The sequence below is a fragment of the Alexandromys fortis genome, unplaced genomic scaffold, assembly GCF_014885135.2.
Source record: "Alexandromys fortis isolate MF-2015 unplaced genomic scaffold, M_Fortis_MF-2015_v1.1 scaffold_126, whole genome shotgun sequence".
NCBI classification, from domain to species: Eukaryota; Metazoa; Chordata; class Mammalia; order Rodentia; family Cricetidae; genus Alexandromys; species Alexandromys fortis.
In genome coordinates, this window is record NW_026068018.1 from 1098724 (window position 1) to 1115277 (window position 16554).

The 16554-nt window shown below is 39.7% G+C and overlaps 1 protein-coding gene across 1 annotated transcript in view; it reads left to right on the plus strand.

Annotated features, from left to right (window-relative positions):
- Hmcn1 (hemicentin 1) overlaps nucleotides 1–16554 on the plus strand; it is a 449244-nt gene that overhangs the window by 355230 nt on the left and 77460 nt on the right. Inside the window, exons 59-68 of the mRNA XM_050162915.1 lie at nucleotides 647–760; nucleotides 874–1076; nucleotides 2184–2265; nucleotides 2375–2506; nucleotides 3028–3177; nucleotides 5506–5665; nucleotides 11760–11884; nucleotides 12062–12245; nucleotides 12842–12939; nucleotides 15798–16076. Of these exons, the coding sequence (XP_050018872.1) occupies nucleotides 647–760; nucleotides 874–1076; nucleotides 2184–2265; nucleotides 2375–2506; nucleotides 3028–3177; nucleotides 5506–5665; nucleotides 11760–11884; nucleotides 12062–12245; nucleotides 12842–12939; nucleotides 15798–16076 (1527 nt within the window). The remainder of the gene's footprint in view (nucleotides 1–646; nucleotides 761–873; nucleotides 1077–2183; nucleotides 2266–2374; nucleotides 2507–3027; nucleotides 3178–5505; nucleotides 5666–11759; nucleotides 11885–12061; nucleotides 12246–12841; nucleotides 12940–15797; nucleotides 16077–16554) is intronic.

Sequence of the window (16554 nt, forward strand, 5' to 3'; positions counted from 1 at the left end):
GATGGGTTAAATTAAGATGTAAGAGTTAGCTAATAAGAAGCTAGGGCCAAGCAGTGACTTAATTAAGTTTCTGTGTGGTTATTTCAGGGCTGGGCAGCCTCCTACAACACTGTATAAACTTATTGTTTTCAGTCAGCCCCAGTCTTCTTGAGTATAGATGATAGGAAGTTAAATACATAGGTATGGGATACACATAGGATAGAGAGTGAGGACCAGTAAGATGGTTTCGAGTTTAAAGGCACTTGCCGCCAAGACTGACCTTGGGACCCACATGGTAGGAAAAGAGAAACTGTTCCCACAAGCTGTCCTCTGACTTCTGCATACTGTAGCCTACGTCCTCCAGGAAGAATTTTATAAATGAAAAATAACATTTTAAAAACATAGACAGCAAACACTATGCACTTGAATGGACAGATATAATTCAATTGTCCAACACACACATGTATATATATATATATATATATATATATATATACACACACACACACACAAATGTGCTAACCATGCACATGCATGCACGCACTTGTATACACACAAATGTGCTAACCATGCACATGTATGCACACACGTGTATACACACACAAATGTGCTAACAACACATTTCAAAACAACCTCTATCCCTGTCTTTGCGTTGCATTTGCCCCAGGTGGTCGAACTCTACAGATTATTAGGGCCAAGGTATCTGATGGTGGCGAGTACACCTGCATTGCTATCAACCAAGCCGGAGAAAGCAAGAAGAAAGTCTCCCTGACTGTTCACGGTGTGTTCCCACTCTCTTCGTAAAACAATTTCATTTCATCTCATATTTTCTACCTAAGCAACTCAATGAAAAAAAAAAACATTTGAATATTCTGTTCTTGTTTCCCGTCATAGTGCCCCCCAGCATTAAGGATCATGGCAGTGAGTCTCTTTCTGTAGTTAACGTGAGAGAGGGAACCTCAGTGTCACTGGAATGCGAGTCAAATGCTGTCCCTCCTCCAGTCATCACCTGGTCCAAGAATGGGCGGACGATAACAGATTCTACTCACGTGGAGATCTTAACTGGTGGACAAACGCTGCACATCAAGCGAGCCGAGGTGCATCTTTGGTCCTTGTCTGAGGGTTGTGCCTCCATGGTGGGGCTGTGGAAAAGATAACTGGCAGCAACCCACCCCCCTTATTACAGTGAACAGTGTTGTTCATGGGAAAATGCATGGTCAATACCACTGAACTTATTTTCATTTTTATTTATTTTTTTAATTAAATTTTTTATTTAATTTAATAAAAATTGCCACCTCCCCCCCTCCTCCCATTTCCCTCCCACTCCCTCTCCAGTCCAAAGAGCAGTCAGGGTTCCTAGCCCTGTGGGAAGTCCAAAGTCCTCCCCTCTCCATCCAGGTCTAGGAAGGTGAGCATCCAAACAGACTAGGCTCCCACAAGGCCAGTCCATGCAGTAGGATCAAAACTCAATGCCATTGTCCTTGGCTTCTCAGTCAGCCCTCATTGTCAGCCACATTCAGAGAGTCCAGTTTGATCACTTGCTCCATCAGTACCAGTCCAGCTGGCCTTGGTGAGTTCCCAATAGATCAGTCCCATTGTCTCAGTGGGTGGACGCACCCCTCGAGGTCCTGACTTCCTTGCTCATGTTCTCCCTCCTTCTGCTCCTCATTTGGACCTTGGGAGCTCAGTCCCGTGCTCCAATGTGGGTCTCTGTCCCTATCTCCATCCATCACAGGATGAAGTTCCTATGGTGATATGCAAAATATTCATCAGTGTGGCTATAGGATAAAGACAGTTCAGGCACCCTCTCCTCTGCTGCCCACGGAACTAGTTGGGGAAATCCCCTTGGTCACCTGGGAACCCGTCTAGGGCCAATACTCTAGCCAACCCTAAAATGGCTCCCTTGGTTAGGATAACTTCTTCCCTGCTCCCATATCCACCCTTCCTCCATCTCAATTATTCCATTCCCCAAAGCCCTCCCCAATCCTCCCCTTCTCCCTTCTCTCTCCCCATCTCCTCTTCCCCCCAATCCACTCCCACCCCCTCCTCATTTTTAAAAGAAACAAACAGGATTTCTGAAGGCTACTAGAAGTGGGGCAGTTGAGCGTACAGATGACTGATGATTTATTTAATCTACTCGAGAGCCTTGTGGTTGGTCATCTATCACCTAATGGAGCACATACAATAGTATCTTTTTCTTTTAGGTGTCTGACACAGGCCAGTATGTATGTAGAGCTATAAATGTAGCAGGACGAGATGATAAAAATTTCCACCTCAATGTATATGGTGAGCATTTGCCTCTAATACAACTCTCTTTCCCCTAGATATGCAAATGAAAGACCGTGTCTTGAATGGACTTAATGATGGTGTGCAATCTGCTTCTGTCTTTTTACAGTGCCTCCCACTATTGAAGGGCCTGAAAGAGAAGTCATTGTGGAAACAGTCAGCAACCCAGTGACATTGACATGTGATGCCACTGGCATCCCCCCTCCTACCATAACATGGTTAAAGAACCACAAGCCTATAGGTAACACACTTGAACATTTTTGTGGTTGCCTCGTTTTGCCCTTAATTTACTACATTTGTAAAATAGCAGATTTTCAGATTTTGTGCTCATGGCTGCGGTTAGTTCAAGAAAGCCTACTATTCTGAAATATAAACTTATCAAGTGGATTCCTGACTAAGTATTTGCTTTGTTGGGGTACTGCACATTGAGGCTAGGACCTTGTGCATTCAAGGCAAGGCCTCTGCCTCTGCAGTGTACCCCAGCACTTCCAAGAGTTTTGATTTTGAGGCAGGAGCTGGCTAAGTAGCCCAGGCTAGCTTGGAACTTTCAATACTCTTGACTCTGCCTCTCAGATATCTGGGATTATAGACCTGCATAGCCCATTATAAAGGAATACTTTTTAAATTTTTCATGTTTCAAAAAAATTCTCATTAAAAATACAGAGGGAGAGAACTTTTAAGGAATGTATATTTGTTATATAAAGAGAGTGGCTTTAAATGTTATTTCTTTCTTTCTTTTTCCCTCTTTATTTCTACCTGTAGAGAATTCTGACCCCCTCGAGGTTCACATTTTGTCTGGGGGAACCAAACTGCAAATTGCCAGACCTCAGCGTGCTGACAGTGGAAACTACACCTGTGTTGCGTCCAATATGGAGGGAAAAGCTCAGAAAAACTATATCCTGTTCCTTCAGGGTGAGTTAAGTGCACTGCGGTCTGTCCTTTCTATTAAAAGAGACTATTGGTCGTAGACTATTATATCTATATGTTACTGAAAATATGACACCTTTTTGTACGCATCTACCAGTGGATTCTATTTTCATGGAGAAGCACATAAATACAGGGAGGAAAACACAGCAGAATTTAGTCTATCTACCTAAATTTGCTTCATTTTTAATGAAAAACATTTCATTACTCTGATATAATCTATGGAACTGTTACGTTCATACTAACACTTTAATCTGTTCTTATTTTTATAGATATATAAGATTTAATTCATGAGATTTGCTATTGTTTAATCACAGGTGTAAGAATAATTAAATTTCAAATGATCATTAGTCTTGCACAGTTTTTTACTGAAAGTAAGGAAAATTAATTCACCTGGTAAATATTTATTTATCCTTGTTTTAAATTGTGGCATAGTGTTGAGGAAAACTTATTGCTTTTTGATTTTCAGTAAACCTCTCGGTGATATATTTGATTCAAAATGACATAGAAGTCTCACTTCCTGATTTCATTACCATTGCTAAAAAATTTCTAATAGATTATACTATTGATCTTAATATATCTGCTGTTGCTGTGTTAAAGATAACACCCTGAAAATATAGACAAAAAAGTTTGATTAGTGATCTCTTTAATAACCTCTGATGCTTTGAGACTTCAGAGACAGGAAGGGGAAAGTGGTACTCAGTGATGAAGTATCTTATTGGGGCTGGCAGGTTGTCTAAGTCATTGTCTAAGTCAGTGTCTAAGACAATGGCCATCAAGTCTGAGCATCTGAGTTAGAGCCTATGGGCCCACACAGTGAAAAGAGGGAACCAACTCCCACAAGCTGTCCTCTGACTTCCACACATGCACTGTGCCACCCATGTATCCACATACATATAAACACATACACAAACAAAATGTAATTTATAACTAAAGATAAATAAATAAATTATATACTGCCTTATGCATATGCATCAATAATCAATCATATAAATCATAAAGTATGTGGTGTTATGATGTGACCAAACATTTCCTAAAATTTATTTTTAATATATTTACATAATGTCTTAAAACTAAGGATATTACAATATAAAGCAGTTAATTAAGACAAGGTTCATTAGTGTATCTAGTGACAGTTTCTTTAATACCCTAACTTCTGCCAAATTTTTACAATTATCCCTGGTTAACTAAAATGACATTTAGAAGGACAACACAGTGCTGTATTAGTAAACAGTTAATAATTAACTCTCCAACCAAAAAGATCCTGATACGTAGCCATGATGTGTCAATTTCATGGTGTGTGTATGCCTAGCGTGGCCTATTTCCAGCTGTCATAATGGCAGTGAACATGGGGTAGGGAAGTCTTGCCACATGGGTTCCTGTGATCAAATATGAGCTGCTCCTGGCACATCTCTGTAATTCTAGAACAGAAGCTCCAAAGTGTTCCCTTCTGACCTCTAAAGAATTGTCTTACAGTGTATCGTTTTACCTAAGGGTATGTCTGCACCACAGGCATGCCTGGTGCCCAGAGCCAAGAAGACATTGGATCCCCTGGAACTGGAGTTACAGATGGTTGTGAGCATCCATGTGGGTGCTGGGAATTCAACTTGGTTTTCTGATTATTATTAATATATTTAATATACACTAAGGATATCTAGATAAAAAGAACAGAACCTATTAGAGACTTAATAGCATAATATGTACATCAATTTTTCAGAATAAATAGTAAAGTAGATAATAGACAAGTAATTAATATATAATCTGAGACCTTTATGCCAAAATGTTTTAAAGGTTGATTTCCTGAACTACATAAATTACAAACAATCCATCTGAGACTTAATCTGAGGATTATTCCATTAAATTACTCAAAAGATCAATCTGTCACCCGTTCCTGTGACTAAATAGTTTCAGGACTACCAGAACTATTGCAGTAATTTGGTGCCTTTATCTTTCTTATTTAAAAATAATTTATGAAGGTAATAATAGGCCCGCACTAACCTTGGAAGAATTCTGATTTAGAAATGACGTGTTCTGGTCCAGTGAGGTAGATAAGCAGGTAAACATGCCACCAAACAAGTGACCCAAGTTCAATCCCTGAGATCAACATTGTATAAGGAGAAAATCAGCTCCCATAGGTTGCCCTATGTTCTGTGCATGCATGAACACACCAGAAGACAACTTATGTGCATGTACACACACACACACACACACAAGTGTTACAACAACAAAAAAGAAATGATATGTTCCAGTATTCTGTCACATTCATTAGCGCTTATATCCTTACACTTTGCTAATGAAAACCTTAATTCTCTAAAGTTCCCCCAAGCATTGCTGGTGCTGAAGTTCCAAGTGAAGTCAGTGTCCTTCTTGGAGAAAATGTTGAGCTGGTCTGCAATGCAGATGGCATTCCCACCCCACGTCTTCAGTGGCTTAGAGATGGAAAACCCATAGTGAATGGTGAAACAGAAAGAATCAGGTATGTTTAAAATAAATCTTTGCTTGATAAATTGTACGATCTTTCACAGTGCTCCATGCTTCACATTTTACACTAATAGTACTTGCTGCTGTTATAGTTTGTTTTCTACTGATGTGATAAACACCAATAATAACTTTGAGAGGGAAGAGTTTGTTTCATTTTACAGCTTATAGTGCATCTCAAAATGAAGTCTAGCCAAGGCCAGAAGCTGGGGGCAGGCACTGAAATGGAGACCATAGAAGAATGTTACTTACTGACTTGTTCCTCATGGCTTGCTCAGTCTGCTTTCGCATACCGCCCAGGACCACCCACCCAGAGGTGGCACTGCCGACACCGAACTGGACCTTCACACGTCAACCATTAATCAAGAAAATGTCCCCACAGAAATGTCCACAGAAAAATCTGATGAAGGCAATTACTCTATTAAAGCTCCCACTTCCCAGATATGTCTAGGTGTGGCGCCTGCACCACCTGAAACTGTGATCAGGCAAAGGTCTGGGGATTAAAGAACACACAAAGACATGGGTTACTCTTGAAACAAGAATGCCAATTTTATTATCCATTATTGTCCAGGGCAGCTTATATAATGTTCTCCTTGGTTAGTGGCCACACCCTAGCTCTCAGGATTTTCTACTGCAAGCCCACCAGAAACCACTTCCTTGTTAACAGGAACTCATTAGGAACTCTGAGCAGCTGCAAGCAAAGGAAAACAAGTTGTTTACTCTGGCAGACAAGGGATCATAGAAAGTTTAGAGTCTGAGGATCTGCAGCCCCTAACAGCTCTCCCTTTTCAATATAGTTAGACCAGGCCTGTCTTAGGTTACAGAAGCACAAATTCACATCTTACCTGTACTCAAGAACACTTGCCTTAGCATGCAAGGCTTCTGTCTTACCAGTCTCTGGCTCACTGGCCTTCTCGCAGTATGTTGACCCATACTGCACTAGGGGGAAGCCTGCTTACTTGAGCAAGCATTAATTTCTTAGTAGCAATATTAAATCACTGCTATTGTTGCTGCTGCTGCTGCCTGTTATAAAGGCAGAGCACTAAAAACCCTCCAGCTACGAGAGTTCCTAGGGCAACAGTCCCAGACCAGCTTTTCACCAAGCCTAGGCCATAAAGAATGCCCTTAGTTTTGTGCATGGTGATAGATATGAGTCGATTTTTATTCTTCTACATGTTGATATCCAGTTATGCCAGCACCATTTGTTAAATATGCTTTTTTTCCATTTGATATTTTTTGCTTCTTTGTCAAAAATCAGGTGTTCGAAGGTGTATAGATTAATATCTGGTCTTGTTCCACTGGTCCTCCTGTCTGTTCTTATGCCAATACCAGGTTGTTTTCAGTACTGTAGCTCTGTAGTAGAGTTTAAAGTCAGGGATTGTGATGCCTCCAGAAGTTCATTTATTGTACAGGATTGTTTTGGTTATCCTGGTTTTTTTGCTTTTCCATATGAAGTTAAGAATGCCCTTAGTTAGAAAATGTATGAAACTGGGAGGAACACAAGTCTCATTAATCTCAAGGGACGCAGGAAAATGAGGAAACTGCGTGTTCCATGGTTCCGTAAGAGTTCAACTGGCTGACAGTAGCACTAAGTGCCTGACGGGCCCCAGGCGTGACACAGATATGATGGAAGGGAAGGGAAACACCTAACCATATGCAAATCCCATAAGAAACCTAACTGCTCTTGTCAAAGGGCGGTCTGTAGGTTAAGTTGGAAAATGACCTGGCGAATATGTTCATTAAGGGAATTTTGGGTCTCTAAGGCAGTGGCAACCTGTCTGGCTAGGGAATCAACAGTGCTAACCACAACTGCCTTGTGGCTGATGGCAATTCCAGCTGCCATGCTGGAGGCTTCAGCAGTGATAGTAGTGGCCACTACAGCCGAGGTGATCCCAAAGTCTAGGCAGGGACGGCTCAGCACCAGCTGATTCACTAGGATAGTTACCAAGCCTGGAACCCGGACCACAGCGGCAGTCATCTCGTTCACCCAACAACTGCTTAAATGGCATGAAACTTGAGAGCAGTTAAGGGCAGAATCATTCAAGGTATGGTTAGTTAAAAGAAAGAAAAATGGCCCTGACATACAGACAGTTGCTTGAAAAGTCGTATTTTGACTCCGGTTTAACTGCAAAGTACTTTACTTGGGACATTTTATTTTGCTATGTCTCATACAATTCTCTTGATAATCAGACATCCAAAAATCAAATAATCCGCCCTACAAAGCTGCATACAATCACTAGGAATCAAATTTTGATCCCTGTAGGACCAATGCAGCAGTAAAAGGAGCTTGCCACCCATAAGTGGTTATGGCCTCTTTAAGCTGTCTTACATCCATAAACTGAAACTGCTGATGTAGCCTCTGCCTATTCCCCTGAGGATCCCCAGTTTCCATAACAGGGAAGGCCTGGATATTTCTACACTTAAGTTCTGCCAATTGTCTCTGCAACTCTTCTACTTCCCTCTCACTAGCTGAAGGGGCAGTTGTTTGTAAAAGGGATTCTTTCTCCTGGGGCGGGCAAGAGAATAGAAGCAGTCCTGAGAGATGACTTGGAATCACTACTATCTGAGGTCCAAGTCTCCTCAGGCTCCTTCCCCTCTGGATCTACTTTGCATGATGCCACAGACTCTCCATCCTAGACATTCTCCAGCATCCCAACCGATTCCCCAACCTGCTCCTCAACCCCACAGCCTTTAGTATGCATAGATTTTTCAACCAGCCTCCATAGGGAAAACATGGCAATTAAGACAATCATTTAGGAATTTAGACGTAGTTCTCTCCAAAGTGCTTCCTGTTTTTTATTGGGTGAAGTATTTTTGCGAGATTTTTATGGAAACCTTTCAAGTGGTCTTGGTCTATCAAACCACATTATTCTGGAAACAATCCACAAGCTCTCATCTTCTGTGGAAACAAAAGAAGAACGTCTTTTCCAATGGAACTTATCCTTAGACACAAATTCTAAATAAAGTCAAGATACCTTTATGCTGGTTTAGCTTAGCAGCCCAAACAATGAAATGTCTCTCTGTACTTAGCTTCTTCACAGTCAAAAAATTCAAAGAAAACACAATAATGTACATAATCCAGACTCTCTGTATATTTTCCATCTTTATGTAGCTTATTTTTCTGTACTCTTTTACTCTCTTACTTCTCTCTCCCAAGTCTACGTACATTTTTTTCTTTTAATCCCAGTACCCTGCTTTTTTTTTTTTTTTAGTAGTACTTGCAATTCCTCCACAAGAACAGACTTGGAAGAATCTGCCCCCATTCTTACAATTCACCCTCACCTTCTCTTTGTTACTTACCTGCTGGCCAGCCTTCTGGAGGGTGTCCCTCCGAGGTGTCCGTAATTCCCAATCCCAGTGGGGCCTCCATCTGTGGTGCCTGCACCACCTGGAACCACAATCGGGCAAGGGTCTGGGTATTAAAGAACACACAGAGACATGGGGCACTCTTGAAGCAAGTATGCCAATTTTATTGTGTTCCAGGGAAGCTTATATAGTGCTTTCCTTGATTAGTGGCCACACCCTAGCTCTCAGGATTTTCTGCTGCAAGCCCACAAGAAACCACTTCTTTGTTATCAGGAAATCATGAGGGTTTTGTGCTCAGAGCAGCTGCAAGGATAAGGAAACAAGCTGTTTACTTCGGCAGGAAAGAGGTCATAGAAAGTTCAGGGTCTGAGGGTCTGCAGCCCCTAACATTTAGGCTTGTGTGAAGCTTTCAAAACCAATAACTACAACTTGTATGTCATTAGACCTTAGATATTATTTTATTTAAAAAGAGAAAAGATAACAATTTTTGAGTGTTGAATATGAAAATTCTCTTCAGATAACACTCTAAAATTTATTATATCTGTATCTATAAGTGTAGGGGTGGGGGATAAAGAGGAGATAGGGATCCTTATCATCAATTCTGTATCATAAAATCGCAGTCACCCATTCATCAAAATGTTATACAGCTATCATAGAATATATACTTCCTAGAATGTCCACAACAAGTCCATGTCATAAAATAATTCTTTCCTATTAGGTCAAGCCAGCAGCATCCCACAAAAGAGTCATCAATATCCTAGCTGTAGGTTTTTTATCTTAAAGTTATCAAACTGCATACGTGTAGGGTTAATTTGGTAGTTATGGGAAAAGATATAATAGTGTTATAATCCAGTTTGTCTTTATAGTGCTTTGTTCACATACCACCTTTAGCTGATCCTTCTTTGCCTTTCTACAAAGAGATGAATAGCAATGCAATAGGAGCTTCATGCTACCTAAACAAATTCCTTCAGATGAACAATCTAGAATCTCATAAAGATATTTCAACACAAGCATATTTACACACATATACCAGAATAATTATATGAATGGATAGGCATAATATTGTTTCAATGTACTATTAAATCTATAATTTTAATTAATATTTTAAACATTTGCGCATATTTTCTAGTCAATGAATTGAATACATACAACAAATACATATAAGCATAACTTTCCTTATATTTGTTTTGTGTTAAAATTTAGGTATTTGTTTCTTTACAAGATTGGGTAAGCTGCCTGTAGCGATAGGAGCGGCAGGGCTGCGTCCCCAGCACCCGGCCGCCCGCATAGCTAGCTTATGCCCCGAAATAATTACACGGAAACTGTATTTTTTTAAACACTGCCTGGTCCATAAGTTCCAGTTTCTTATTAGCTAGCTCTTACATATTGTTCTAACCCATTTCTAATATTCTGTGTAGCCCACAGAGGTGGCTTACCCAGGAGGATCTTAACCTGTGTCTGTCTGGAGTGGGAGAACCATGGCGACTCCTTCACTCAGCTTCTTTTTCCCAGCATTCTGTTCTGTTTACTCCACCCACCTAAGGGTTGGCCTATCAAGGGGCCTAGGCAGTTTCTTTATTAATAAGAAATCACTCCCACATCAGCTGCCAGATAATATTTCCAGAAATATTGGACATTTTATTTCTTTTATGTGGACATATATTATTAATTAACAAGTGTTTAGTTGTTTTTATTAAGTGGATATAAACCATCTTCAGATTTGATGGGACCTAAGGTCCTGTGTTTTGTACCTGGGAAATTGGAACTTTAAATTCCTAAAGTTACATCTTGTTATCTCCACTTGGCTATTGACTTCATCACTGTCTCATGGTGCTATAGATATCTAGGTAAAGCAATTTATCAAGGTCACCTTTTCAAAGTCACCTTAATAGCTTTGACTATGGCAGCCTGAAAGTATAATGTGCAACATATTTAAATAATGGAACTTTAGGTATCACATTTTGAGAAAAGTACCATATTCAGATGTTATATTTTCAATATATATCTCACAATGTGATACTTAATAGTACACTCTAGTAGAAGTTCACAATCAGGGGTGCTGTTAAAAATCGCTATTCTTAGAATCACTGTAGATAATATTTTAAATTTCTTCCTAAAGCCTAAGAAGTTGTGTTTGGTAATTAGTGGTATGTGGATAAAATGAATAATGTAATAATCTTAACTTATACATATTTTATTATCTATTTTCATGTTTATCATTTAATTTTATGTAATTCAAAAGAATCACTTTAGCCACTTGAAAAAATTTAAAATGCATCTATATATGTAGCGTCATCACCATTTAAGTAAACTATGCTATTTTATTCTTTTTCATTAAAGTATAGTTAAGGTATTTGCAGTTTATTTTTATTTATAATTTCTTCACTTGTTATGTTCTTCAGCCTTTGTGCCAAAATTTTCAAATTTTCATTTGACTCGAAAGCTCATATCAGTCACTAAGAATATAACATTCTAAAGCTGAGAGAAAGGCACCTCTGCCTGTCACATCCCTCATCTGACTTTGCTTCCTTTTTCTCAGAATGAGGTTCTGGATATGAAAATGGTTTCCATATAATTTAAGTTTCCTGAGATCATTGTCTGTTCCTGTGGCTCTGAATTCTTTGTTTCCACGCACTTGTTAAATAGGGTGGAATCATTCCGTTCTAGATGAAGGCATTGTGTTATGATGCTAAATATTTTCAGAGGACACGACAAAGTTGAATGTGTTTTACAGATCGTATCCCTACATTAACATCTCTGCACCTCTCTCATGACTTTTTCTACAGCGTCACCGCAGGGGGCAGCACATTAAACGTCTACAGAGCTCTCACATCTGACATGGGGAAGTATACGTGTGTTGCTACTAACCCTGCTGGAGAAGAAGACCGAATATTTAACTTGAATGTCTATGGTAAATATGAAATGCTACCAACTTATGACTTTGCTGCTTTAAGAATCCATTAATGGACCATGGGTGAAACCTAATATCTGATATTTCCTTTGGGGATGGAAAATAGAAGTGGAAATGATTTACAGGGCAACTGATCTGAACTCATACATCTTCTCTCTCATTCTGTGCATTGTATAGTTCCACCTAAAATCAGAGGTAATGAAGACGAGGCAGAGAAACTGATGGCTCTGGTGGACACATCAGTAAATATCGAATGCAAAGCCATGGGCACACCTCCACCACAGATCAACTGGCTGAAGAATGGCCTTCCTCTGCCCCTCTCCTCCCACATCCGCTTGCTGTCAGCAGGGCAGGTTGTCAGGTTAGATTGCATTGTGTGTCATTTCCTCAGCACTTATGGCAAGGGTCATTGTCAACTCTTCCCTCACCTACACGACATTTACGAAATGCTTTTCCCTAAACCTTGACTGCTGTTGTGCCACACGGTTCAGTATGTGCTCCGAGAGGGAAGATGAGGAATGAAGAATCAACATGGCTTTGTATTCTTATTTAAGTGCTCGTTTTTTAGTACACATGTGCACAACGGGTCTTGAGAGGTGAACTGTTATAAGTTTATATTTCTAAGAGTTATACTTTAAGCACAGTGTTACATGGTAGCATAGGAGAATATTGATAATGTTCATGTGACTTTCATGCTATCATTTTTCTCTTTTAATGTGTTTGAAAAATCTTCCCTCTGTCAATTGTGTTGTATTCTTAGTGGCTTGTCATGGCTGCACAGTTACCTTTATACACACTGTTGCAGATTGAGGTGTCTCCATTTTGTGACGATGGCCACCAGCTTTTTATCTAAAAGAAATTTCAATATAAATTTCATTGAATTCTCTGTGTATAAATCATAATTATTTGTGTACGTTGAGTGGGATTGAGAATGAGATTCCGAGTCCTGTTTTGCAGGATCGTGAGAGCTCAGGTGTCTGACGTTGCTGTGTACACTTGTGTGGCCTCCAATAGAGCTGGCGTAGACAGTAAACACTACAGCCTTCAAGTCCTTGGTACGTCACAGAAAAAAATGCTCCTACTTTGCTTCAAGTTCACTAGCATTAAGCAACATGCCTTTAGAAACTGACTTCCTCTCAGACTTGTAAATTCAACTCTCCACTGTTAAAAAGTAATTGGTGAAAAGTATCTTGCTATTAGGGAAGAATGTGTTTTCTCCAACCCCATTCCCAGAGTATATACTGGTCCATTCCGTCTGTCAAAATTCTCTCCTGATACAGAATGAAGTCAGATGTAAGGGCTTTGATTAATTTTTGACTATGTCACACATTTTCTTTTCTTTTTTTAAAAATATTTATTTATTTATTTACTTATTTATTTATTTAGTATACAATATTCTGTCTGTGTGCATGTCTGCAGGCCAGAAGAGGGTACCAGAGCTCTTTACAGATGGTTGTGAGCCACCATGTGGTTGCTCGGAATTGAACTCAGGACCTTTGGAAGAGCAGACAATACTCTTAACCTTTGAGCCATCTCTCCAGCCCAATGTCACACATTTTCATAGCACATACTGACCACCCTCATACACCACCCTCTCCCGTACCCCATCACTGCCTACCACTACCTCTTCAAAATCTCTTCCTCATGTTCCTGTCTAATGTTTTAATTTGTGACCCACTGACTCAGCTAAAGCAGGCTATGCAATTATTAGGTAATGATACAACTATTATCTTTAGTTGTGTACTCACTGCCTAAGTCCACCAGGTTCCCCTGGATGGATAACTTCAGGACACAGTGGGCTGGACCTTCTTACAGCAATCACTAATCAAGGAAAAGTCCCACAGTCATGCCCACAGGTCAATCTAATGGAAGTAATTTTCTCAATTGAGTTTCCCTCTTTCCAAGTGACTATTTTATGTTGCCAAAACTAACCAAAATAAGGCCTCTTCTTGTACAGTGCTCCCAGATCTTAAGGGGAGTTGTATAAATGACTTTTTTAGTGCTGAGCCCTAATTTACTCTCAGCAGCTTGGGAAATCATGAGTCTCTGAATTCATCACTTTTCACTCAAGAAGCAGCTTCTCTGATTTGGGTTAATGTAACTTTTATCTATGATATGGTGATAGATATTTAAAAGACAGTTTGATGTAATTTAATTAAACAATGGTAATAAGTTCTCCATTTGAGCTTACAACCTCCTCAGTCAATACAATACCAGATATGAGTTTCTTCTTAAATTTAATACAATTGGGTGGTAAACCCTATGCCAGTGTTGCATAGGTTGCTCCTTGCCCAGCAAGTTGGCTTTTCAGTTTGGAGGATGGATTCACAGCTGAGTAAAACACCTGCTTCCCTTTCTCCCCCAGCAGCCGGCACTGTACCTGCTAGAACACTGAAAGCTAGCCAGTGAGGAGGACACTTGCATCTCATCTGTAGTTTGCTTTTTCTGTGTCGCCTGTAGCAATACGATCTTATACTCGAGTTCTGGTGGGCTACCAAGGGGGGCTGGCAAGAGCCTAATTGTTTGGGAGGACTTGGAGCCTGCCTGACCAATTACTGTGGTGGTATCTTACTTCTGGGACTGGAATTCTGTTTAGTATGTGCTGTTTCTAAGAGCATTATTACTTAGCCATACAGGGTAACTCTATTCAATCTTTCTTCTGTGTTTTTTTTTTTCATTTAGATTATAAGATAGTAGCGTTATATATGACTTTCTCATATACCCTTCATTTGGCTCATCTACCTCAGCTGTCACTCTCATCTCTCCACGCCCCCCATCTCCCTTTGTAATGTGAGGGCCTGCTTGTTGGGGTTTCTGTCCTGCCCAGTTCCCACAGCCATTTAGGTCCCAAAGAAATCACACAGAGATCTACATAAGTTGTAAACTTATTGGCCCATTAGCTCAAGCTTCATATTAGCTTTTATAACTTATATTAGCCCATTATTCTATGTTAGCCACATGGCTCAGTACCTTTTTCAGCAGGGTAGGTCACATCCTGCTCCTTTGGTGTCTGGACAGGACTGGGGAGGAATGGGCTTCCTCCTTCCCAGAATTCTCCTGTTCTCATTGACCTGCCTCTACTTCCTGTCTGGTTGTCCCACCTATACTTCCTGCCTGGCTCCTGACCAATCAGCATTTATTTAAAACATAATTGACAGAATATAGACAGTTGTCCCACACCACTCCTGCCCAAGTCATTCCATCCTTAGTATTCCCACTCAAAGTTATTCCCATTTAAAGAATCCCCTATGCCACCTTCCTAGTATTGTGGCTTCATGTGTGCTCCATGTCAAACAAACACAACCAACGTTTCAAAATAGTATTTAAATCCAGACAGAAGATTTTTGGTTCAAACACACAGAAAAAAAAATTAAACATATTTTTAAATAATATTAGCAATTCATTTAGAGATATAAAATTTGAGTGAATGTATTTGTATTTATGAAATGCTGTGGATTACTATTCTATGTTTCTCAATTTGTAATAACATTCTAGAGCAACCCTGACAACCAGGAACTGCAATTTGTGATGTATATAAAGCTTAATCTACTACTATGTGCTCCACAAAGTCATTGAAAATATACTTTTGAATTACTACAAGAACTACTGTATATGAGAACAAATTAAAGAAATAATGCTACCTAGTTGAAAATGGAAACAAAATATAATACACATTGAATGTATATTCAATAGGAAAGTAATATTGAGGCTTCTTTGCTAATCTATGGAAGATTAATAATTAGCCTAACCATTAAACAGGTTTACAATAAATCCATCAATTTATTCTATGCTATCTTAAAACACATCATTTCCATGAATGTAGAGTAGTACGGAATTATTTAGTTACTGTTGTATAAATTCCTTGCAAATTGTAATGGATATATCAATTTTACCTGATTTGTTTTCTATGTAGTGCCACCAAATATGGACAATGCGATGGGAACAGAGGAAATCACCATTGTCAAAGGCAGTTCTACCTCCATGACGTGCTTTACAGATGGAACCCCAACTCCAAGTATGTCCTGGTTCAGAGATGGCCAGCCTCTGGTGCTTGATGCTCATCTGACCATCAGTACTCAAGGGATGGTCCTTCAGCTCATCAAGGCAGAACCTGAAGATGCTGGAAAGTACACCTGTGTGGCCTCAAATGACGCTGGAGAAATCAGCAAGCATTTTGTCTTGAAAGTCCTAGGTACATAACTATCCTGATAAGTACAGAACATTTAAGAACTCAGTGGCAGTCAAGACTTGGATAATGAGTAGAAGTCTTAGAATCATTCTTTGTGAGACAAACTTTAATGAAAACTTTACTGCCTTTCTGTTTCTGTTCTTTAATTCTTCTAAAGTATGTTGGAAATGAATGCTGAGTTGTCTTTGTCTGAAAATATAAAAACTCCTATTTCTAAGAATTGAGTCATTGAAAAAGCACGATACTCTATTAATATCAAGAATGTTAATGGGTGTCAGTTTGCGTGTTGGCACGTGCATGTGTGCAGTGTGGAGGTAAGTGTGTCCATGCAAAGACCTGGAGTTAAGGCTAGATATTGTCCTCAATTATTCTCTACTCTGTTTTTTGAGGCAAGATCTTTATCTGTACCTGGAGTCTCGCTGGTCATCTACTCACTAGGAGATCCCCCACTCATGTCTCCTGAGAGCTGTGATCCCAGGTG